This window comes from Ambystoma mexicanum, chromosome 4q, assembly GCF_040938575.1.
Source record: "Ambystoma mexicanum isolate Mex_15411 chromosome 4q, UKY_AmexF1_1, whole genome shotgun sequence".
Lineage (NCBI taxonomy): Eukaryota > Metazoa > Chordata > Amphibia > Caudata > Ambystomatidae > Ambystoma > Ambystoma mexicanum.
The window spans coordinates 997,952,736-997,977,669 of NC_090928.1; the positions used below are offsets into that span (position 1 = coordinate 997,952,736).

General features: G+C 45.0%; 1 protein-coding gene across 3 annotated transcripts in view; it reads left to right on the top strand.

Moving 5' to 3' along the window:
• CENPF (centromere protein F) overlaps positions 1–24,934 on the top strand; it is a 1,250,680-nt gene that overhangs the window by 592,233 nt on the left and 633,513 nt on the right. For all 3 annotated transcript variants that reach the window (XM_069608564.1, XM_069608566.1, XM_069608565.1), the window contains one exon: positions 18,193–20,609. In XM_069608564.1, coding sequence (XP_069464665.1) covers positions 18,193–20,609 — 2,417 coding nt within the window. The remainder of the gene's footprint in view (positions 1–18,192; positions 20,610–24,934) is intronic.

Sequence of the window (24,934 nt, forward strand, 5' to 3'; positions counted from 1 at the left end):
TTTTATCCTGCCAAGAAATCTGATTGCTTAACTCATTTTATGTGCCCATGGAGTATCAACCAGTTTCTTGCTTAAGAGCCCTCCTAAATAGTAATTAGGTTTGGATGTGCTTGATAGATGTGATAAAATTGGAACACCGTCTGAGGGGATCTCTGCAATCCAGAGTAATTCGTAATTCAACCACCACAATTTGAGATGTAAGCTTCACAGAGACAGTATAAGAGGGATGCTGCAGAGGACCCCACCCAATGAAAGGCTTGTGCCCTGACTTCAGTGATGTAATGTGTATTTCAGAAGAACATGCTACCCCTTTACCTGGCCATTGTATTAATGTATAGATGCAAGTTTAAGATTCTGTCCTATCGAAGGCACTATTTATAGCATGCATGGAGCCTAGAGGTGTGAAGAGCCCTGCTGGCAGAGTCACCCCAGGAAATGCCACGTAGTTGGCAAAATAAGCACCAAAGGGAGAAGACCAGGAATGAGGGGTGAGCTGTCAAAACTCTGCCATAATATTTCTTTGTCTGAGAGGCACTGCTTCCAAATCATCATTGGGTGCTGAATAGCAGAGTCTCGGGGCAGTGAGCCATAACTATGACAGATTGGGGTGGCCAGGAGGACAGCTATAGGAGCCAGAGATGACCAGCGGTACAGACAACCGGGTTGAGACCTAGAGTGGGACAGCTGAGGAGCACCTTAAAGTCTGTTGGAACACAGGTTTGAAAAACACGGTGAGACCCTAGTGCACGCTGTAGACCCACATAACCTTGAGCCTTCCCAGTGTGAAAGGCACCATATCCCTCCTGAAAAAGATGAGCAAGAGCGACTAGAGAGTGGGAAATGCGCTAGACACCTTAATCTGTGTCCCTTAGTAAGAGGAAAAATTGAGAAGCATGAGAGAGGGCGCCAAAGTCTCATAAAATAGCTTGGAGTGTCTGAAGGCACTCTGACCCGAATAGTGAGCTTGGGGCAGTATAACCACAGATCAGGAAGTAGTGTGCCAGACACTATTCATCTGGCGGGATTACAAATAGTGGGCAGGGCACTAAACTCCTGTGAAATGGGCCTGTATCAAAGAAGCAATTGGGTGCTATCACCCTGGTACTGTGAGGCGAACAAAGAAGCAGCTGGTTGCTATACCCCTGAAACTACAGTGTGATAAAGATGTAACTAGTTACTATACATCCACCCCCAAACTCCTGCATTTATAGCACCTTGGGTAGACCAGTAACTCCACGACTAATGCTTTTATTGCATATCCCATTCTGACTCTGTTGCGAAAGACAAGTCCCAAAAAGGGAGACATTTTTATGTTGTAGCTCTCCCCCACCCCCCAGGCTCTTTAAGCATTTAGCCCAACACCTTCATTTAAGTGAACTAAAGCCAAGCAACGGAGACTGCAGTAGATTAAAGAACCTGCGGGCGACCAGTATCCTTTTTAGATTAGAAAGTCTGATAACTGATTTTGTACTCATTCCTGACTTGGTTTGCTTAGATTACTGTCTGAGAAGTATGATCCATTTGTGGAAAGTGCTAGGCAAGATTGTATGTAGTACCCTTTGGGTGCACTACAACAACCCTGACCGCCTAGCAATAGGAACCCAACCTTTGGTATAAGTCTGTACTACACAGGTTGGTAGCGTGTAGAGCAGCCAGGCTTATCTCAAGAGGGGTCCATGTGAGCTGTAGGGGAGTTACACAGAGATTTACAGTGACAAGTATTCAAATAAACTCTTACACACAAGGTTTCTTGAATAAACAATTATTAATTTATTTCAGTCAGTTACAATAAGCCTTCTTCAGAAGGGAGCAATATAGAAGCAACACTTCAAAACTACACACTCTTAGTTTCTAAATCAGTAAAGGCCCTTTTGGGATGGCCCACAGACACAACCTACACCCTCAGGTGACTTCAATAGCTGGGGTCCTGTGGACATTAACATCTTACTGTAGCATTTAGAACATTCTTAGGAATTTTTAGGCAGAAACCTGTGCAGTTCCCTTAGGGACCACTGCAAGAAGACTACATGTTTTGGCAGTAAACCCAATTGGTAGCAGTCTGTACCACCCAGATTTACCTCGGAGCTGTGGCTGAGCAGTCAGACTTCTCTCAAGAAGAGTTAGGCAGTATATAGAGTATACACAATAGGGCTAAAAATACAGTAGCACAAGCAAACACTGACCAGAGCTTTGGTATAAAAGTATATAATTATTTATTTAAAAACACACTTGTAAAAATACACTGGCACTAATATGTCAAGCAAGTTCAAACAGTCACTAGAAATATATACACCTCCCTAATTGTTTGACAAGTCTTAGGTTAAGACACCACTTATTTAGCAAAACTGAGGTGAGCGCGTAACCATAGGTGGCACTCCAATAGTTTGTTTAAAAAGGGAGAGAAAAGGCAGAATAGGAAAATCACACAGTACCAACACTTTTAAGAACCCATAGCAAGTCAAGAAAGGCAGGGTCTACTGTAGAGCAAAAAGTTCATAGGCCATGCCCACTCTTGGAGAGAGCAAGGCGGAATGTGGCCAAGATCACACAGTGGAAATGCACTCAGTCTTTGCAGGAAAGTCAAAAAGAGGTTGGATAAAGTTAGAAAGGTAATGTTAACAGGTCCGAGGTCACCCCAGGATCGAGTCAAGGATTTACAGTACACCTTGGACAGTCTGTTGCAAGGGAGACCAGGCGGGACACAGTACCTGAAATGGTGAGAAAGCTCCAGCGGGGGCAGTTGTTCCTGGCAGCGGGTGCAAGTCGGGGTTTCGTCCAGGGGAAGAGAAGATCTCGACGTGGAGGAAAGCTGGAGGTCGTTGCACTGCCAGGGAAGAAACCAGCCGGGGAGTTTCCCAGTTCAAAGGTACCACCCTTTTATTCGTGGTAGTGGTGAAGCGTGGCTATCCGGCCGCCGGGGTGGTTGGCACGGGCGATTCGACCACGAGACAATCCAGGAAGGCGAAACAGGCGAACTGGTTGGTCCCACCAGCTCAAAGGGAAGAAGACTCTCCTGGAAGAAGATCTTCTCTGTCGTCGGGAAAGTGTTGAGTTTCGTACAGCAGGGCTCCACCGGTGGCGTCGTCGTAGATGGCTCAGCTTTTCCCCTCTTCGGATTCTTTAGGTCCTGTGGCGACTTCTAAAGTTCCAGTCCCCAAAGCCCTGTTTTTATGCAGAAAACCCCCATTCATCAGCCTAGCTGTCAAACATGCTACGTGGTGAGCCGGCCGGCTCACCACTGGGCCAATCGCACAAGAGTGCAACTTGAGTTGCCAAGGCAACTTAGTCCAGGGTGCCTATTCCCTCTCCCACACATCCTGTAGACCCAGACAGAGTGGCACCACTTTTGGAGGCTTCTGTGCAGAAGCCTGCCAAAAGTGGAACAAAGGGCTCGACTTGGGTTAGGGTTTCAGAGGCGAACACAAACGCCATTTTCAAACCGAGTCCTGGCAAAAAGACCCAACCGGGGAATAAATATTAAATAACCTGGCGGTATCTTTAACATTGCATCAAAAAGGGGTGCGTTTAAAATGAATGGGAAAATCCCGTAGGAAATATTCTGGTGGAATATTTCGCGTGGTATCCACTGCCACCAGCCAGAAACTTGACAAGGGGGGGGAGACTGGACAGTGCCCCCTTGGAAAACAGACCCAGGGGCAATCGAATTACCCCTACCAGTACTTCCACAATATGATGGTTTGTACTGGTTCTGTTCACAATTTGAGACTAGTAAAGCCAATGGTGACTTTACATGCCCTTGGAGACGGTAGTCCGTCCCAGGGTATGGAGTCTGTTTGGGGGTCACTATGACACCCCTGTGTTACTGCACTGAGGGTGCTGTGTAACACACTTACCAAAAACACATGAAGCCCTATGGAGTAAAAGACCCCATAGCCCATAAAACACATTACATAGTCAAAGGACATTATCAAATTATGCCTAAGAGTGGGAGAAAGAGTCTCACTCTTAGCAGGAGAATAAAATTAAACCCCAAAAATCCAGCAAAGCTGCTGGGGGACTCACTAGGTTTGGGAAATTTGCCTTAACAGAGAATTCTCCCTAACAAATTGGTCAAAGGAAAAGTTTATTCGACAAACAAGAGATCACAAATATTCTTAAGCAGGCAAATACTTTTGGATCCCCTAAGCAGTCATTCAGCATAACCGGATAAGCCAAAGTCAATGGGCAAAGGTCTATATAAGCTGAAGCACTTCTTTGCAGGTAAGGAAGAAAGGTCTTTGCACAATGTTTTAGAAGTCTTTGAAGAAAAAGAAGAATCAATGTAGGGCCACAAGCTGTTTAGACGTGTGAGTAGTAGAAGATGCAAGCAACTCTACAATGAGAGACAAGTCTCAGACTTTACAGTACCTTTGGATTGAAGAAAAAGTGCAGGTGAGGACTCCTGTTCCTGTGCAGCTCTGCAGATCTCACTGTTTCTGGGCCTCAGTCATGGGGACAAGAGGGAGGACTTCTGCGGACTCCTGCACTGCAACGGGATGGTCACCGCTCGCAACAAGCAATCTTCAAACAAGTGCCTGTTTGGTGTTTCAGCTTCTCCCGACGACCGCAAATAGCAACACCGCGGTTTCTGGCTGTCAAGATGGACTTTCCTTGTTTCTGGGGTCCCACACTCTGTTGAAGGGGCTCAGGCTCGGTCAGTCCTGCTTCCTGGGAGTCCGGAGGATCTTCCTGGAGCTCTTGGCCAACTTAAAAACAACACACACAATCTGGTGTTCCTCTTCCTGGCTATTCGGTTTCCAGCAGCAACTCTGTGGAAATTCAACCAGCTCCGAGAAGATTTCCATGTGGCTTACTTTGGAGTTGATTGGTCCCACCAACTTAAGGGGCGAACTCGTCCTTGCAGGGGCTTCTCTGTCGATTCGAATTTGGAGTTTCAGCACAGCAGCAGGGCTTCACCAGGCAAACCAGCGGTCCATGAGTTGCAGCAGGCGTCCTCTTCAAGTTTTTTCCGGATTCCTTCGTCCGGTGGTCGACTCTGCCTTCCAAGCCAAAAGCCTAACCTTTTATTCAGGTTTCTCAAATTCATTCCAGCCTAGCTGTCATTCAGCCAGCAGGGTGGCTGTCCTTGCCAGTCAGTCAGCCGGCAAATCACCCCAGAGTACATTTGGGTCTCCTAGGAGACAAAGCACAGGGAGTTTTGGGCACCTCCCTCCCTTCCCCCGCCAGACACCCTGGAGCCAGAGGTGGGCTTCACTCGTGAATCCCGCCAAAGGCGAAGCAAACGCAGGGACCAAACCTGGTTTGGCGCGCAGAGTAAATCTCAACAAGGACCTTTCCACAAAGAAATGGCAAAAAAAGGCCACCAGGACTATTTTGACAAAAATGGCATCCTTGGGTTCTTTACTGCAGCTACGAACGCAGCCTACTGTAAATGCACACCATGGTAGTTATAAATAAACCACTGTCACCAGCCATTCAGTGAGGAAAGGGTAACATAACAGCTTGACAAAGGGGATACTATGTAACCCCCCCAGTACCCTATTATAAGATAGTGTGTGCTGGGTGTAGAAAGTTACAAATGTAAGTAAAGTCAATTTCACTTTACTGCTCTGGGAAACAGTAGTTTATCCCAGAGAAAATATTTAAACCTTTGGGAAATCTGGAAGACTTCCCTGTGCCCACTGCACTGAAGGTGCTTTGTGACAAAATGTAAAAGATAATGCATATGGAGTTTCAGGCTCCATAACCAGAAGAGAAACAGAGTTCAAAAATCACATTAAAATACATGAGAGAGTGGGAAAAAGGGCCTCACTCTCTCCAGGTCAAAAAAATCAAGTCCTCAAAATCCAGCAAAGTTGCTGGGGGTCTCTAAGGTAGAGGGAATTACCACATTTCTGAGAATTATCCCTAACAGAAAGACCCTTTATCTTCTAATGGGTACCCCTTCATATAATTATGGATGTCAGGTCGGTTATTTAATCCGTACCTTGAAAGAAAAATGCAAATGACAATAAATCCTTGCTGATCTGCTTTTGTTATTTTATTTAACACTACGTGGTAAATTTTATATGAAAAAAATGTTTGATTGCCAGGTGAACCTGGGCATTCGTTTCGTGTATGTATCTTTCTGTGTGATTTATTTACATCTGTGTGTCTTTCACATAATATATATACACATACACATATACATACATGTGCCTATTGGCATCCATCTTCCCTCTAGATCATGCTCCTGGCACTATGTGGCTGCAAATCAGTGGGCGTTGGGTCCTTCCACCGCCAGGGGGAACGCATGCGTTCCTGAGGAGAAAAGTTTAGTGACTGACAGCTGCTTTCCCTCTCAGAGTGATGTATGGTATGTGCCGATGGCTGAGAAAAGCCTGCCAGATGAAGAGCCAGGGAAGAGAGAGGAGATTGTAAGGGAGAGGGTGCCGGTCCCTGTCATTGCTAGAGGGTTTGTTCATCCTTTGTTTCTATCTAATTTCCCTCTCAAGGGAAAGTTTGCTTGAGGCTGAGTGAAGAGAGCACTGTGGGGACGCGCGCAAGGGATTCCAGGGATTCCGGCCAGTCTGACAGGCCTGTCCAGCCTCCAGTGGTTTCAGCTCTCCTCTCCGGAGAGTGACTGAAGGAGAAAGAGCTAATCGAGGAGCTGAGGGGGACTGCTGCAGTGAGCACTCTGAGATGTCTTAAGTTTGTCATATGTTTATGGTGCATCCATTTCTTGTCTTAGTTTATGAGAGAAAGAAAACGGACTGACAGCGCCTCTAGGTTTGATGCCGGGCTGTTGAAAGGGAGTTTATCCCACCATACATTTCAACGAGTGTAACCCTTCTTAGTTTCAGGGCCTGCATGTTTTATTTTCTCGTTTTTTTTTCCATTTTGCAAGCGTATACTGAGAAACTGTGAGAGGGGTTTTGAGTGTTAGGACAGAGCTTACAGTTTTGGAATTGGTGCACAATGAAGTTGTATATATCACTACGGCAGGAAATGATTGCTAAAATAGACCTTAAGGGAAGCAGGGTACAGGATTCTAATTTAAGAGGTTGGAGCCTTTTTGTAGTAGTGGTTACCCTGAAACTGGCCTGTTATACCCTCTGCTCAGCTCAGGAGTCTCTCACACTGCTGTGGTTACGTTTTATTCACCTGGTGCTCAACCTGGATTATGTTCTTCAGACAGTATAACAACATTTAGTTCTAGAGGAGCTAATCACCTCAAGGGGTCAAGGAAATCCATCACTCTGCAGTTAGAGGCTGGCTGGCGAAGTGGCAGAAACCTAAGTACAGGTGCACAGGTCTGCACTCGTTGCAAAAAAGAAAAATAAGGGAGTTGCAGTCTCTGCAGTCCACTCTTTCTACACGCTCTACTCCTTGAGACAGCAGTTTTTCTACTACCTCCCGCTTTCCTGTGTGGGAGGACTTTTAAAACCACCAGCCAGGCCGAGGAGCGGCCGCATGGCCAGTCGCAGAGGGAGTTGCAGTCTGCAGTCCCTGGCAGGACCGGCAGACCGACAATGGAAACCGACTCCTCTCCATCAAACTCGAGATCAACCCCTGCATCAGACGGCAGGGGAGACAAAAGATCTCTGCGGAGCTCTCGGACCGCTCCTATGACATGCAGAGCTGCTTACGACCGTCCCCACTTGCTTTCAACCCATACCACCGTACTTGTATTGTTGAGGCTTGAAAGAGCGCAAAAAGCTCAAACCATGATCCCCCTGATGCTGCCATTGATTCCACCGTCGGCAGCAAGACCGAGTGGGCTGAAACCAGTCAGGCTGACACACAAGCCAAGCAAGCCAAGCCATGAACACCAGAAGGTCGGCGCTCATGCCATCGCTGCGATACCTCGCATGCCTGACCCTTCCGAAACATCGCTGTTGGGAGCGCTGGTCCTGTACCTCAGACGCCCACCATCCTCCGCTGAGTATGTGGCCTTTCCGAGGTTAGGCTCTGCCAGGGTGGAGGAAGCGGGGGGCAAGCGAGCGCGAATGCGCACCTTCCATCGGGCGTATCACCCCCTCAAAAAACGCAGCAATCTCTCACCTCATACCTGCCGACGCAGCAGCTTGAAGCCGTGAAGGCACAGGAACCCCTGTAGAATCCACTGGAGAAGCTCTGACACGCACCGCCTCCAAGACTGAACACCGGAACGAAGGCGAGCACTCCTGTTGGGCGGGTGACTACAGCCGCTCAGATCCACGCCGGCTCTCCTGGCAGGCGGCGCCACTGAAGCATCATCAGAGTTTGAGCTTGAGGATCGCACGCCAATGGTGACCCTGGAGGCCCCGGCAAGTACCAGCAATGTACTACACCCAGACATATGGGTCGATATTGAAAGTACAAACGGAAACGCACAAACTCTCAAAACCACAAAGACAAAAGGATTGCCAACATCAAAACCAATGCACCGACACAAAAACACCATAACCAGGAGAAACAAAAACACCCCAGTATCGTCTAATGTGCACCTGGAAGTGCAAATTTCAATTCAACCCCTTTCCATGGGAAATAAAGACGTCGGGTGCACCTCTGAGCAGTTCCTAAAGACCACGCAATGCAACTCACGAAGATTTTTTCAAAAACCAAGGCAAACGGAAATATGACCTTGAAGCGACTGAAGCAGAGATCCTGGAAGAAATCCAAGACTCCTCTCCACCGCCCAAAATGTGCAAAACAACTCTCATTTTGGAAACAGCCAAAGAGAAAACAGACAGCCCTGAGTGCAGCTCTAAATCAGATACAAACCCAAACCCTCCATCACCAGAGGGAACCCTCTCTAAACACAGAGGAAAACATAAAAACCCTCACCTCTGCAAACTCCAACCTCCCATTACCCGAGGAGGCCGCAGAAAATCTCGGGGAGGTCAACGGCGTAAACATCATCCCCGCTACCTTAAAAATTCGGGAAACCAAACTCACAAGCCATCCAGTGTCTCCCCCTTCTGAGCCTCTTGGCTTACGACCGAAGTCAAGTCTGAAAACAACAATCTCCCCCCTGCCAGGAAATAAATCTGGAGCTCCTCTCCTGCACTCGCCCAAGGGCCTAATCACTCCAGCAGCAAATACTCAAAAACCTTATCTCTCCCCAAGAGTGCAACTGGGTGAAAGAGACAAACTGGATAACTGCCACCAATCCGAAAACGACACTCAACAATATCCCCAATGTCCGTCCCGAAGACAGTGACCGTAGAACATCCCTGACTCTGCCCTGTCCTAAGCCATACGATCCGACCCTAAACACTCCCCTAATGTCCTGGAGTAGAAATGAAGCACCCAACACCACTCAAAAGGCAACTCCATCCAAAAAGCCAGACAATTGCCCTCGCACCTTTTTGCAAACTGTACAAAGCTGGAAGACCACACAACTGTTTCTGCCATGATGCACACGAAACTGATCTACCTGGAGGGATACGTGACAGCAATGGATAAAAGAATTGAGTGCCACAGCAACGAAAAGGAAAGGGCGGAGAGCCGGAACGCTCTGCAGGAAAAACGAGGGACATCACCACAGCACAACTCCCCGAAATTAACAACAAACGTAGCAACGCAAACACCTCCAGAACTCAACAGGTATATAATCTGCCTCACAAAAGGAACCAAAACTCGATCCCTCGAACGTCAGCATTCTTAACAATCATCATGGGAGTGCTCCCAGGTCAGCAATCCTCCAGCCAGAACCGTTCATCTTCAGATCAGCCCAGGCCCGTTAAGAAGACCTCCCTTGCAACATTGACGATGCGCCTCCAAAGAAGACGAAAAGCACCCCCAAACAACAAAAAGGTGCCATTGTAAAAACAAACCTTAAGGGTATCAAAAACAACCAAACACTCCTAAAACTCCCAGCCCACAAAGTCAGAAACGTAGCACATCCACAGACCCTGGGAAAGCTTTCATCCCAGATCATCGACCAAACCTAACAGCAGCGCTGCCAACATCGGGAGGATCAAAGGAAGACGAAGCCGCAAGACCTTTGTCAGCGAACAAATCGCCAATTACCGTGGAAGAATTCTTGTCTGACAAAAAGCTGATTAACATCTCAGTTCATCAAGATCACGACCCCGAAAACAAAGAGAAAACCCGGTTTAAGGACAAAACTCCACCCAGGGCCCGCAGCAAGCACTATAGGTTGTCTCCTGAACGACCCTACCGCCCAAGAGCTCCTAGCCATCAGACACCAAAAAGTCCTAATATCTGCCAGCAGAAGAACCAGCACGCTCATCTCGATTCCCTGCCATCTTCCCAATCAAGAAAAATCGAGGGCCAGTCGGAACATCATCCGCTAAGCTACACAGAACGCTCTAGGAGAACTTCACCTAACAAACAACCCTCCTCTCATTCCACAAACTATCACAAGGCTAGATTCTAGAAATCCTCCAGCCGAGATCGGCTCCTCAGATCTACAGCAAAAACACATCAAAAATATGTCGGAAACTCAACCAACAGCCTACTCCAACCATAATTCTGAAACTGGAACAAACGGGCAGAAACCAAGAGGCTTTAATACTAAACCGAGGAACGGTACTGAAAATTCTCATATGCAATAGGTCTCTGCGCCTCCTAGCATCAGAGGATCTAATCCTAGTGGAACCCTACCACAATGCAGGAAAAGCTAAATGTTACCTACACGTAAGGTCAGAAAAGCTCAGACTTCAATTAAAGGAAGGTCAGGAAGACCTACTGCAGAGCGGATTAAAGTTGACGGATGTTTCCGGTCACAGCAAACTTGACATTGCAACAGCCAACCAAAGGAGCACCACCGCATACAGTCCGCATTATGTATCCAGAACAGAACTCCTATACAAAGAAAACAGGCTGCAACAAGAGAAAGTAGACACTCAAAGAGAAAAAGGAATCAAAAACTCCACAACCTACCCTACTCATCATCTAAGTCTTCAGTACCTTTGAGCCAATCCGGCATACGCAGCGAGCAAGGTAATAGAATCACTGACGATGCACCCTTAAAAGCAACTCTCACATCGAAAACCAATGCACGGCAACAAACACCACACGAACAAGAAGTCCTCCCAATGGCGTAAATGAGCGTGCATACCGAGCCAGGAAAGCTCACACCACCAGCACCGTTGAAACCCCTTTGGGCTTGGCTACCGAAGACCGTATCTTCTACCATGAGAAAATAACAACTAGAGGCCCCTGGAAACGTCTCCACCATCTTCCCCCACCTTAACAGCAACGCTCATACAAATTACTTCCTGGAATACACGCGGACACAAGCACCTTATGACAAAAGGAGGCATTGACTTGGGCCAGTTTGACATACTAGCTTTGCAAGAACTATGGTCGAATGAAAAACCACACTTAGATGGTTTTGACATTGTGTTCGCCCCAGCAGCCAAAAACAGGTTGGGACGCCCATTAGCTGGACTTCTATTAGCAGCCCGGGTGGGCAGCAGTATCAACATCCGCAAAACACTAGCACTCTCAATCCACTACCTGGCGATCAGAACAACCTGGGCGAACTATGACCCGATTTCGGCAAAAAAAACAAACCTCGAAATTGGCATTATCAACGTGTACTGGAATCCACAAGCAATTACAGACAAAAGGTTTCTGAGATGGAAAAAGAAATCGACAACATCTACGCTGACAAACGGATCGCTCACATCATCTGCGGCGATCTCGATGCCAAATGCAGGAAAACCGATCGCCTGGCTCAGCAGCACAGACCACATCAGAGAAAAGAGGCGAGCTCTGGAACGCCTTGATGACTTCACAAGGCTTTCACAACATCGATCTGGTCTACCCCGACCCGGAAAGAATTCCCACCTGGGAGAGAGACAACCTAAAGGGAACAATAGATTACATCTTCGTCTCGGACGCAATGTTGAATTTATTAACAGCGTTTGAAGTCGCACGCACAGCAGCGATCGACCACAACCTCCTAAGAGCCACATGGAACTCCATCTCACCCATCAATCCTACAATGAAGGCAATCATCGAGTGCAATCCACAGGGAAAATGTTTGAGAATGACCACCGCAAGAGTAGAACTGACGTTGAGCTACCAAATTCAATGGAATGAATATATTGACTACCAGCCACTGCTGAGCCCGTGCAAAGAAAAACCACGAAGCCAGATCCTCTCTAGAAAGCCGTGAATCCATCAGTACGACAAACAAGTAGTATTCAAGCGAGCTGCTCTCAGACAACTCAAGAGAAAAGCCAAAAAATCCAACTCGTCCGCACTGCTGCTACAATTAGCAACAGAATCTAAGAAATACAAAGCATGGATAAATCACCACCGAACTCTTCTCTACCAGAAAGACACTGAGGAAATACTAAAAAAAAGGGGTGGGCAAAAACGCAAGAGATTTCTGGGTCCTCATGAAACCACCAGCTGATCAGAGAGTAACCGAGCCGTCTAACAGTGTAAGCGAACACAGATGGAAACTCCATTTTGAGCTTCTTTTTCAACAGCCACAGGCATCAGACATAACGCCCCAAGTAAATCACGAAGTTTCTTGGCCCGACGTTTCCAATTTGGAAGGCATTGCCTCAATTATCAGCAAACTCAAAGCCTTGCGAGCCCCGGGCCCTGACGGAGTGACTGTCGATCTCAAAAATGTCAAGACTGAGTAGGCACCTTTCATCAGCCTGATCTTCAGCAGATGTTCAGCCACAAGAATGATCCCAAGATCTTGGACCTCATTGACAGTGGTCCCAATTTACAAAAAAGGAGACGGATCGGATCCTCTGAACCACCGGCCAATCGCCCTCCTAGACACAATTGGGAAAGTATTTGGTATGCTCCTTTTCAATCAACAGTAAACATAATGCTGCTAAGCATTGGCAAAAGCAAAATCTTAGAAGGCTCCACCATACTATTTGTGACATTCATAGACTTGACACAAGCTTTCGACCTCGTCGACAGACCTACTATGGTCAAAGCTTCTTCACTGTTTGTTTTATTATTTATAATGCGCAGTTATACCCAAAGGTGTCGGGGCGCAACAGATACAGGAACATGCAAAGCTTGGTTACATGTATAAGGTACACATTGGCAATGGGGAGTATATACAAGCATAGTAGGGAGGGCAAACAATGTAAGCAGTGACAACAAAATTAGAAGGATAGGCACATAGGTTATACAGTGTGCAAATAGTATGAGGGAGGCCATTTAGCTATCTTGGTGGTTGTTCAATTTCAGCCATGATATTACCTTGGCGCGGAAGTGCAGGTAGGGCATGTCTGTTCTCAGGTTGGGAGGCAAGGAGTTCCATAGTTTAGCTGCTTTTACCGGGAAACTGTTGCCTCCTATAGTAGCAAGTTTAAAGTGTGGGACGGAAAGGCAGTCTTTGTACGCAGTTCTGAGGGGTCTCGAGGAGGCTTGTCTATGGAATCTGTTGATCAGGTAGATCGGGGCGGCATTGTTGAGAGATTTATAGGTAAGTGATGCTGTTTTTAGGAGTATTTTCTTTCTGGACGATAGCCAGTTGTTCTGTTGGCTAAATCCTGAGATGTGTTCTCTTCTGGGGATGCCTAGGGCTGCTCTCAGGGCATTGTTTTGAAGGGTTTGTAACTTGTTGGTAGTAGCCTTGGAGGTTCCCAGGTAGAGGGAGTTACAGTAGTCAAGACGGGAGAGAATGAGAGCTCTAGCGAGTGTGACGCAGCTAGTGTCTGAGAGAAATGGTTTGGCTGAACGGATCAATTTGCATGTGTATGCCGATGATGATGATGATGCCAGGGAACTCAGTTGTCTTTTGAAAGAAAGGTTGGAATCCAAGTAGAATCCCAGAGTTTTGACCTCCTGTCCGACTTTAATATTGTTACCATCTATCACAAAGGAGTTGTAGGCAGGGCTAAGTTTCTTTAGGCTAGGCGTGGTACCCAGGATGATGAGCTCCGTTTTCTCATCATTCAGGCATAGTCCGTGAGTGGCCATCCATGCCTGGATGATGATGTACACCCTATTTAGCTAGGCCAAATCCTTTTCATAATCTCCTGAAAGCGGAAGGAGGATCTGGGTATCCTCTGTGTAGTTTGTGTAGGTGATACCGAGATGATCCAAATCTTCGAAAAGGGGCTTGGTAAATATGTTGTAGAGTGTCGGGGAGACACAGGAGCCCTGTGGGACACCGCAAGGAATGGGTATCTGGTCTGCTGCTGCAGTGGGAGAGAAGACCCTCATAGTTCTTCCGTTAAGAAAAGAGGTAATCAATGTGATGGCCTCGGAGGAGAAGTGTGCTGTTGTGTGGAGGTGTGAGCATAGGACAGAGTGGTCGACCAAGTCGAAAGCTGCAGAGAGGTGGTGGAGGAGGAGGAGGAGGAGGAGGAGGAGTAGGGCAACTTGCCCTTTGTCCCCGAGTGTATCAATTTGAGCCTTCAAATCAATAAGTGCGGTTTCAGTCCCGTGTTGCGGGTGGAACCCTGATTGTCTGGATCCTAAAAGGTAGTGTTCTACCAAGTGCTTCTGTATTTGTACATAAACGACCTTTTCTAGAATTTTTAGTAAGAAAGGAACGGTCGAACTGTCCGCCAAACATCCTTGCCCCGATCAGAGGCCTCAGTACAGACACAACCATGCGAGCAAAACTGAATAGAAAATGACTCTTATCGGCAGAAATACCCAAACGCAGAGGAGTCGAGCAAGGCTGTCCGCTTGCACCAGCACTGTTCGTGGCCTTTATGGGAGATTTCAAAGACACATGCTCCACCATCCGAGCTTTTCCTCCAAAAATAGGGGGTACCCTGATGCCACGTCTAATGTACGCTGATGACATTACACTGCTCGATCAAACCCAGATCGGTCTCCAAAGACAACTAAACCATCTGACTGATTACATAAGCTGATCGAACCTGGAGATAAACCAGACCAAAACCAAGATCTTGATCTTGGAAAAGAAAGTGAAAAGATGAAGCACCTTCAAATGGAGTCTCAAAGGTCCAGATCGAAACAGTGACCAAGATCAGATACCTGGGTGTTATTGTCGACAGCACAAGAACGGAAGCCAGCATGCAAAGCCATCTCTGGGCGAAAGCGCGATCACGAACAACACAGGCTCACATTCTGGAAAATAAATTTGGACGCTGCTCTCTGATCCCTACTCTAAAATTCTACAAGGCAAAAGTCGTCCCAGCATTAACATGCAGGGCCGAAGCCATGCCCACAATTCCGTAAGGACCTTGCTTCTCTCAAAGCTACAGTAGACTTTAACAGAAACTCCCTATTCAGGAAAACGTTATTCCCTCAAGGCCTTCCACTATACCAACTGATAAATTCGGAATTGACAGCAGGCAGTTGCAAAATGTTAACAAATTGGGCAATAAAGATAAGGCTACTGCTGGACCAAATTGCCTGCACCGAGGCCGATCTAATTGCCAATCCATGCAAAATTAAAAGAAAACTAGCGGAGCTAGACTGGATCACTACACTGCGCAAAGCAAACGAAAACAAACTCCTGGCACACCTGCCAGTCCGGACAATGAAACTGAACGAAATCCCCCAATTTCTCAAGAGATTTCCTAGCAGACCCATACAACAATTATTTCTGAGAGCTTGTTTAAATCTTCTACACATCAACAAAATTCTCCAGATCAGAGCCCAATCTGCTTCAAAAACATGCAGACTGTGCAAAAAGGCCGACCAAACTGAATCTGTTCGCCACCTGTTAACGACCTGCATGGCGATCACCGAAATCCGACTCACATATCTACGACCGGTGCTAGCAACGCACATCAACCTAGAAGAAGAATGGTGGCCTCGCCTGATGAGCGGGAACAAAACTTCTTGGACAACCGCCACGGCCAAGATTCTTCAAGCAGCCATAGAAAAATGCAACAAACTGACAACAGATTGCATTGCTCATCCTTGACCTGGCACAAGCCAAGCAAATGACTGATTAACCTAAAACTTTAGGAACATCACAGATTGGCCTCAGAAGCACTCCCAAAGTAATAATAATTGAAGGCAGACTGTTGGGGAGGTAGAGAGTGATTCAGTTTGGTTTGATGTAAATAGGAAAAGGCTTTACGAACTGACAGCATGAGGCAGAACCAACCAGCAATTACCACCGAGCACTAGTGTATCTGCATCTGTTGGTGCAGGAGCTAGGGATAAGTAATGGGTCTCTATTCTCGTTCCATTTAAGAGATGAGACTGCATACCCCTGAGGAATCACAGTAATCACCTAAGTGGTGCATTTAGATGGTTTTACAAGGGGGATTAAGGCAGCACTGTCAGCTAAGGGGAAAGTGTCTCTTTACTCAATACCTCCATTTCGATTCTGTCTGCTAGTTATAAAAACCCTGCTAAAGGTTTCCTGTGCTATGTTAGACATGGACAGGGTACACAATTAGTTGCCCATTCAGTGTCTTGTCCATATTATTTTGTGCAAGTTTAAATTTCTTTTGTGTGGTAGACTGCAGCTACCATAGGGGGTTATTTGTTTGGTTTTAACAGAAACTGGGAAGATATCTCTGACTTTGATATTAGGGGATGGACTTTCACTTGGTTAATTGTTGATGGTATGGGCTGAAATCTACAAAGTCTGTTAATTTCTGTCAAAGGAATAATGGTAAATGAGTATTACAGTGTACTATACTTTCTGGAAAGAAAATGGCGAGACTTTATCAATTCAATGTGAATACTTCGGTAGTTCTATTTATTCATTACTATGGCTGCATGTTAATGTAATACTAATGTATTTGATTACACCATTCAGGGAATGTATTCTCTACCACCACTAACGGTTTACCTCTACCGATAATTCAAGCCGCGTCTCTCTCATTCCTGTGAAGGTTATTTATCTTCTTACCCAGTAAGCCTCACTGGTCCTTGAACCCGCCAGGCTAACCCGGATTCTCTGATATGCGCAATCGCGCAGTAAGGTGGATGTGCTTATTTTCCATGTTTAACAACAGGTAAACCCACATTCCCAGGGTGCACGTCATACATACTCCTACGTCCCGTCCCCTTTCCTCCATCCTGTATGGAGGAAAGGGGACTATGGATGTATGAACTATGGAATGATTAACAATTTACTACCTAAGGGCATTTTCACCTTACAACTTTCTAACAAAGTTAGCCTTTCAAACTTAAATCTATATAATGTTTGCTGGATGTGACACAGACCTAATTAATTGAAATTTCCACAGTCAAATCATGGTGGATAATAGACGGCAACATAGTTTTGTGGTGAGGAAATGCATCAGTAATACAAATGCCTAAAATGTGTACTCCCTTTAAATGGTCTCCATCGTCACCCGTACTTGGTGAATTTGTTGTTTAAAACACCAACATGATCTTATGCTATCCCTAGTCTGCAACGTGGGCTCAATGCTGGCTTTTGATTGGTTAAATCCTATGCCTCTTTCTCTCTGCATTCACAAAAGTAATCTTGTCTTTCATAAAACAGTAAATACACTACTTTTCCATCACTATCTTTTTCCCTGACCATGCTATTGTGGTCGTTAGCTGCACAGTTTTTGGAGAGCAGTGAACGTTTTATACTTTTTGGGGAATACACCTATATTTTGTGGACAAACAATGACTTTTTGGGGCAAATTACATAATTTGAAAGCTAGTCTCTGGAAATGAGTTTACTCTCCCTGCATAAGAATCTTAGGCAAATCACTGTTGCAAAGCTTTATGCACCTCTTTCGATCCTGACAAAAGGCCAGTTTCTACAAAACACTAAACAAATTTGACTTGACATGTACCTGAAAGTGTTGTTCAGATATTAAAAACATATTTGGAAAAGTTGCTACTACTTGCATGCTTCGGTTATCACCTCATCCTAATGTCTTATTCTGTGAAATGTGTCCTAGCCAATTGATGATGGACTTTGTTTGCATTTAGAATTGGTTATTAAATAATCTCGTGTAGGAGTTTGTTACACCCAATCTCTGTTCTGCCTTCCTAACAACACCTACCCAGCCTTCAACATTAGCATATGCTTTGTCTCCACTGGCTTGGGAGAAAAACCAAGGGTGACTGAGGTGATTGTTGATGACACAGCGAAGTAGCGGTGGTTCGCAGCCTGTTCTAGGAGGGTGGCAGGTTGCCTTTTTAAATAAAAATTTGTTAAAGCAGTGTGTAATTTTAGAACGCTATAACACCCTGGCTTGATGCTAGAAAAAGAAGAGGAACAAGGAATAAACAAAACTGAATAACCATCTATATAAAACTTTGTTTCTTCCTTACTTAAGAGTTGTCTGTTGCTGAGTCTTTAACACAGTTATTAACACATGGATGTGCATTTTTCTGTCCTTACAGATAAGAATATTGCTCAAGAAGCTAGACTCTCAGCTGCACAACAGGTGTTTCATAAACAAGATGACCCTCTCTCTTTGGAACATTTAAAAGAAACCATTGTCAACTTAGAAAAACAATGCAATTCTGTCCAAGACTTGCTAAAAAAAAGAGATCTTGAAGTTGAAGAATTACAAAATAAATTAATTAAAATCGAAGAACATTCACAAGGTTTGCAGAACCTCCTAGGTGAAAAGGAGAAAGAATGTAAAGAGCTCAACAAAGAAAAACTTTGTTTATCCGAATTGAAAGTGGAAAAAGAAAAGCTGACAAGTCAACTTAAATTTGAAAAGGATGACCTATCAAATAAAGCTGATGTACTGGAGCTAAGTCTTAGAGCTCAACGGGAGCTCATCACATCTCTAGAAATGGAAAAAGTGACGTTATGTCAAGAGATTCAAAATCTTGACAAAATGGTTGAAAACAAGTGTGCAGAATTAGAACTGGAAAAACAAGCATTTGCAGAGTTACAGCAGAAAGCGGAGTATGCAGACCAAAAACACAGAAAAGAAGAAGAAAATCTGTCAATGAAAATCTTTCAGTTTTCAAGACAAATTGATGAAATGCAGTCACCCACTCTTAAAGATCAGCTGTCTGCTCTTGAAGTGTCAGTGCAATCTGAAAAAAAACTGAACTTTGAATTGCAACAACAAGTTGGAGAACTTCTGAAATACAAATCTGAGATAGAGAAACGTCTCAGTGAAACAGAAAAAACACATCTTTTTGTGCACGATGCCAATGCCGACATGAAAAAACTGCAGGAAGATGCTGCAACACATCAGCCATTCACAGAATCGATACTAGCATCACTCGTGGACAAGGAGAAGCAGTTGATGACTTTGTTAAAGGAGTTAGAAGTTAAGGAGACAAATATGAGGAGTTTGCAAAACAATAATCAATTGCTGGTGGAAACAATGGAACAGATGAATGCTTTACCCTGGTTTGTGGGAAATGAAAGTCTGTCTGAATGTATTGGCTTGAATAAGAATGAAGAGGAAGGTTATGCTGAAAAGAGCGGAATCCGAGAGGCTATTAAGGAACATTTAAATTGTGAAGAAAGCGATTTGGTAAAAGCAAATCTCTATTTTGTAAACTGTCTACAAGAAAGAGCAAAATCAATGTGTGAACTAATTGAAAGATATCGGAATGAAAAATGCACACTTTTGGAAAGATGTGAACAAGCCAAGCAGGAGATTATGCTTCTTCAAAAAAATGCTAGCTTAATGGAGGAAAAAAGTATACATTTAGAAGCTTTATTAAATGAGAAAACAAGTAATTTGCTGCAAACTAAACTGGATTCAGAGCTGACTGATAAAACGCTTATTGATCTATGTGAAGAATATATCACTAAATGTGCATCTTTGCAAAAAGACAACATTGATTTGCAGAAGAAACTTGAGACATTACAACCCTTGCTGGACCAAACACAAGCTGAAGTCATCCATATCCAAAGTATGTGTGCAAAAGAAATTGATTGCTTAAGGCAAGAGGCTGATAGTTGTAAGGCAGAGCGTATTAAAATGCAAGAAGAGCATGCACATCTGTTCCAACAAAATCAACAGCTTCTCGAGATGATTAATGCCCAGAGTGAACAGCTGAAGAAAAGGGATTTGGATTGCAAATGCTATACTGGTGCAAAGCAGGTAACAGAACCTGCAAAAGAAAGAGATTGTGAGTTGTCTAAAATTCAGGATGAGTTTCAACGTCTTCAGATGGACATTAGTCATCAGGTCAATTACTGTGAACAAGTATGCACATTGGAGGGATCCTTGTTACCTCAGAAACTAAAACTGGAGGACAGTGAGCTTGAGAACACAATGAAATATCAGGATTTACAAGTGATTGGAATAAAGCTGGAGTCTGATAAAGGGCAGCCTGTAATGGTACCAAAGAGTGAACATTGTGGATCTACGGATGACAAATTACATGAAAATCTAATTGTGTCAAAGTTCAAAGAGGTTTTTTCTAATTCTATGGCAGACTACACCGTAATCGGTCAAGACGGATTAACACCCAGAGGAGGGGACCTGGGATCTAAAATAAATACCCTTGAGTCATGTTGCGAGACATACGTCACATCACTTAAGGGAATGGAAGCACAGTCGTATGCTTGTGAGTCTACCACATACAAAGACTTGCATGAATTACGGCGTGTCATGGAATCTAGCAGAATAGAACTTGAATCCCTTAGAAAACAATATGTATGTGAAAAAGAAAAATGGCAGCAAATGCTAAAGAATCTGACTAGTGAGATGGAGGCCAAATTGGCAGCTGAGAAGCAACAGACTGAATGCTTGGCACTACAGCTAGAAACGGCTAGAATGGAGCTCCAATTCTTGGATCTTAGTGCCCGTTCAATTCTCTGTACTGACACTGAGGAAGTAAGTCATTTCTTTCCTACATACAAGTGTGTTAATCTGTGAGAGCAGTTAAATAAATATGCTTTATTCTCTTTACCTTAAATTAATGCTGGCAGTGTGAATGAACTTCTGTTTATAAGACTGACCGTGTTGTACAGATAATTGGTTAGGCTTTTTTGGAATGTGAGCCAATCATATGAATGAGCATATTGACAAAAAGATTACAAAATATATGTGCAGTAGTGAATTATTTAATACACCGGGAGGATCTTATTTTGTTTCCGATTAACTTTTTATTTGGACATGCTCGTGCAAAATATATTTATTTTGAGGTTTGTTTAGGGTGGTCGAGACCTTTTGGAGTTATTAATTTATGCAATTATAATCTGGTGATCGTCTAAATGAGAAGATTTATTGTACTGCGAATCAGATTAACAATAAGGTAATGCAGACAAGAGTCAGCGTGCAAATGATATGGCGAATAGCTGTAGTGCCCATTGGTTGCAAGGCTTCTGTGCATGAGAACGGTACAGTAGTGGGATACAGTGATTGATTTTAGTTTCTACAGCTGTGTTAGCGCTGCTTGGATAATCCCAGAGTAAGCATACATTCACACAATTGAATGTTGCAAAACTGAGTTGTTGAATACTGGTTGATTAGATGGGTGCCTTTTCTTCTGAGTTGATGGCACTAGCAACTGTTGGGTTCCTTTAAGCATAACCTCGCCTGGATGATGATGCAGGTGGGCAGAGACGGTGCAGTGATTAAATGGATGATACTGAGAGTATGTAAAGTGAAAAATAAGTCGATCTTTTCAGGGCCTATTTTGTTTTACATTTTTGACTGCTTCTCAAGGGTACAGGCAACAAGGAGAGATTACATAGTTCTGTTATGCTGTTTTATATCGCACACCGATACCACCCAAGGGAAGTCGCCAGGCACTAACGTGGCTCTGCAAAAGAAGAGGGTGGGATGTGTTAGTGAGGATACAATGATAGCGTATATTCCCAACCAGGAGATATTGGCGTCTGTGTGCGTTGTCTTGCATGTGGGAATTGGTTGAGAGGCCCCGCTTGTTGTAACCGTAAGAGTAGGACTCAGTGCCTCGGATTGGTGCTAGTGTTTGTGTGTCTTATGGGGGTTGCGGTTGTGCGGACTGGGTAGTTTCTATAAAAGGGGGGAATCGGAGTCACGGATGACTGGTTGAATTGTGTTGTGCTTTTGTGTAGTGTAGATTAATTTATGGACTATGTGCAAGGGTATGTTACCTCTAAGGTTATATCCAGAGTCTCTGAGTTGGTTGAGGGCGAATATTAGATTAGTTCTAGGTGTAGCTTTATGTAGTGTGGCTAGCCCCTAGTTGTGCATAGTGGTGTTGGTTACGTTGGAGGAGCAGGAAAGGGGGGAATTGGTTGGTACAAAGGTTATTTTTTGCAGTGCCTCTGAAGTGTTTCTTCGGTTGGTGCTCCATGATACCTTCCATTGTTCTTGGTTGTGGTCCGTGGGCCAGCCCCCCTCCAAGCATGAAGACTAACTTCCTCCACTTTCCTTTTAGGGCAGAGGTTGGTTGTGCCTAGTGTGTTCCTAGTTAGTTGGCGGGGACTAGTCAGAGCAGTTGCATTTTGGCCTGTTGTGCGGTTGGCTGCTAAATGGAAGCTCAGCTGGTATTGTAATAACTGTGAGGAAGTGTTACGCCGACCGGGCGACCCAAGTTATGTAGTTTACCAGTTTGTGAGGTTTTGCCGTCCTTTGGGGATTGGAGTTGTCTGGGTGTGTGGTGGTGGTTTTTGTAGGGCGCAGCATGTTCAGTTCTGTGACTTGTTGGTGATGACATGCATGGTACTGCCCTGGATAACTTTGGGTGGTTGGGTCTTGGGGTTGGTTATGGAGAGAAACAGTTGGCTGGCTATGGGTCCTAGTTCTGTTCAGTACACATTAAATGAGGAGGACACATGGTTGGCTGCAGGCAGAGAGGTTTAGACTCTTTGGCGAACTATCGGTTGTAGTGGGAAAAACACCCAGATTCAAAGCACAGCAGTAGTGGGACAACACCTAGATTTGAAACGCAGCAGTAGTGGGGGAACACCTAGAACACTGACCCCTTTCGCAACCCCCTAATAAGGCCATGAATGTTAGATCAAAAGGCTAGATACTTGTTAGGGAGATTTATCATTACTGTGCTTCATCCGAACACCCAGTGAAACCCTTGGCACATTTTGCTGCACTTCTGGACGTTTTTCTTTTAATCCTGAATGAGTGGAGCCTTTTTTTCCACTCAGTCATTCTTATGGGCTCTGTCTTTTGGAACTCTTTTCTTTGCATTCTACCTGTACTATGGAGTCTGTCTGCTCCATAGCTCTTAAAGGCATCTGTGTTTTAATACTGCAGCACACAGCTCCTTATGGGCGTTGTTGCGGGGGACACCTCAGGTCCTCCTTTAAGATAATTCTTTATATCCTCAAGTAACTACAGTTCTTTAGCATATCTCCCAAAACTCTATACTCTGAGAGATTGGCACCCAACACTTTCAGTGAAGTACCAAAGGAATACTTAGTATCCCCCTTCTCTCTGCTCCTGTGACTTTAGTCACACAATCACCTAGTTATGGTTGGTGGCAGTGGATGTGTTCTACCAACTATTGGGTATTTCTTATACTGCAGGCTATGTCCGTAGCCTCGGTAGTGCAGAATAGGGGCACCCAAGTACCAGCTTCCCTTCTGTTTTTGCCATTACTAGGCTGGTTGTTCTTTGTTAGCCTTCCTACCATTCTGTGAGGGAGAGGTCTGTGTGTGTGTTTTGCCTTTGGCGGGAACCAGTAGGTATCCCTGCCTAGGCTCCAGAGTGTCTGGGCAGGCAAGAATTGGGGGAGGAGTCTTCCACCCCTGTCCTTTGTCTGCCAGAGTGCGAGAATAGGTCCAGCTCCCACCGGAGGTCTGGCTGTCCAATGCTGAGAGATTGCATAGGAGTGTGTGCTGGAACTGTTTAAAAGCTGAGGCTTCTGGAGTGTAAAGCAAGTTGACCACAGGAAACCGAAGTAACCAAAGAAGACTACCAGAAACCGTTGCAGACCCTTTTGATATGATCGTGAAGTGACCACTGCTGCCCTATGTGACAGAGGAGCACCCAAGAGGACGACTCCTTCCCTTTGGCTGGTGGGAACAAACAGTCCAAAGACAAACTTTGAAACAAGCCATCTCTCGAGGTTCTAGGCGCTTCCAAAGCTGCAGAACCCCAATACCAGGAGACATGCTGCCAATTTCAAGTGCATCGTCATCGAAGAGCTGAATCTGTCTATATCTTTGCTTAAAACCATAAGGACACTCCAGCGATCCGATTCGACTTACCCAGATCCACTCACCAGAGTGTAGGACTGCAGGAAGGTAAGAAGATTGACCGGGTGATCCGGTCCTTTGTTGGTGCTGCTGAAAAGGCACCAAAACTGCAGTGTGAACCGAGAAGTTGCTGAAAGTCGTGCTACAGGTCCTCTCTCCAGACTGCTGCTGAGACACCGTCAATTATCCTGCCTTTCGTCACCAGACCAAGGAATCGGGAGGTCTGGTTCAGAACTGCCACATCGTGGAGGCGCCAACACAAACACTTTATTCAAACCGAGGGTACTGTTGGGGGGGAAAAGGCATTGCTTACATGATTCAAAGAAGTTGCTCCAGAGTGTTGGAGTGCACGTAGAGGTGTGCAGGGCAACCCCCTCTTACCGCTGATCCAAGATGCTGCTTGTGTCCCTTCTCGGGTCCGTTTTAGTCCTCCTTTGTTAGTTGCTAACTTGCTGCTTTAATAACTTTAGACACTGAAATCTGCAGGAACTCTTCATTATTCACTGTTTGTCAAGACCTCTCAGAACTGCCTTTATGTAGGGTTGCGGTTTTGGACTTTAAAGACTTGCCAGGTGAAGAAACCATCTCTAGAACCTTGAAGTAAGCTCATGTTGCACTAACCACTTATTTTCCTCCCTTTTAAGTGACTTTCCTGTATGTGTTTACAGAGTAAATGCATTACTGTATGACTTGTTGAAAACCGCTTTAGAGTGCACAATTGCCGATTAATACGATAACCTTGTCTTTTCCCTTTAGAACGTTGCCACAAATGTAACCACAAACAAACACAAAAGTGGAAGTGCCCTTTGAAGTGTATTGTCTAGTATTCCTAGGTGTTTTACGGTAAACGTCTGAAGTATTTAAAGTGATTCTGGTGTAAAAATAATAAATAGATATCTTTTATATAAATATATGTGTAAGGGCTTCTTTGGTGTGCCTGTCTAGCTAAGATTCAGAGTACTTACAGCTCACATCTTCCTCTTAAGATAAGCCTGAATGCTCTGCCACACTACC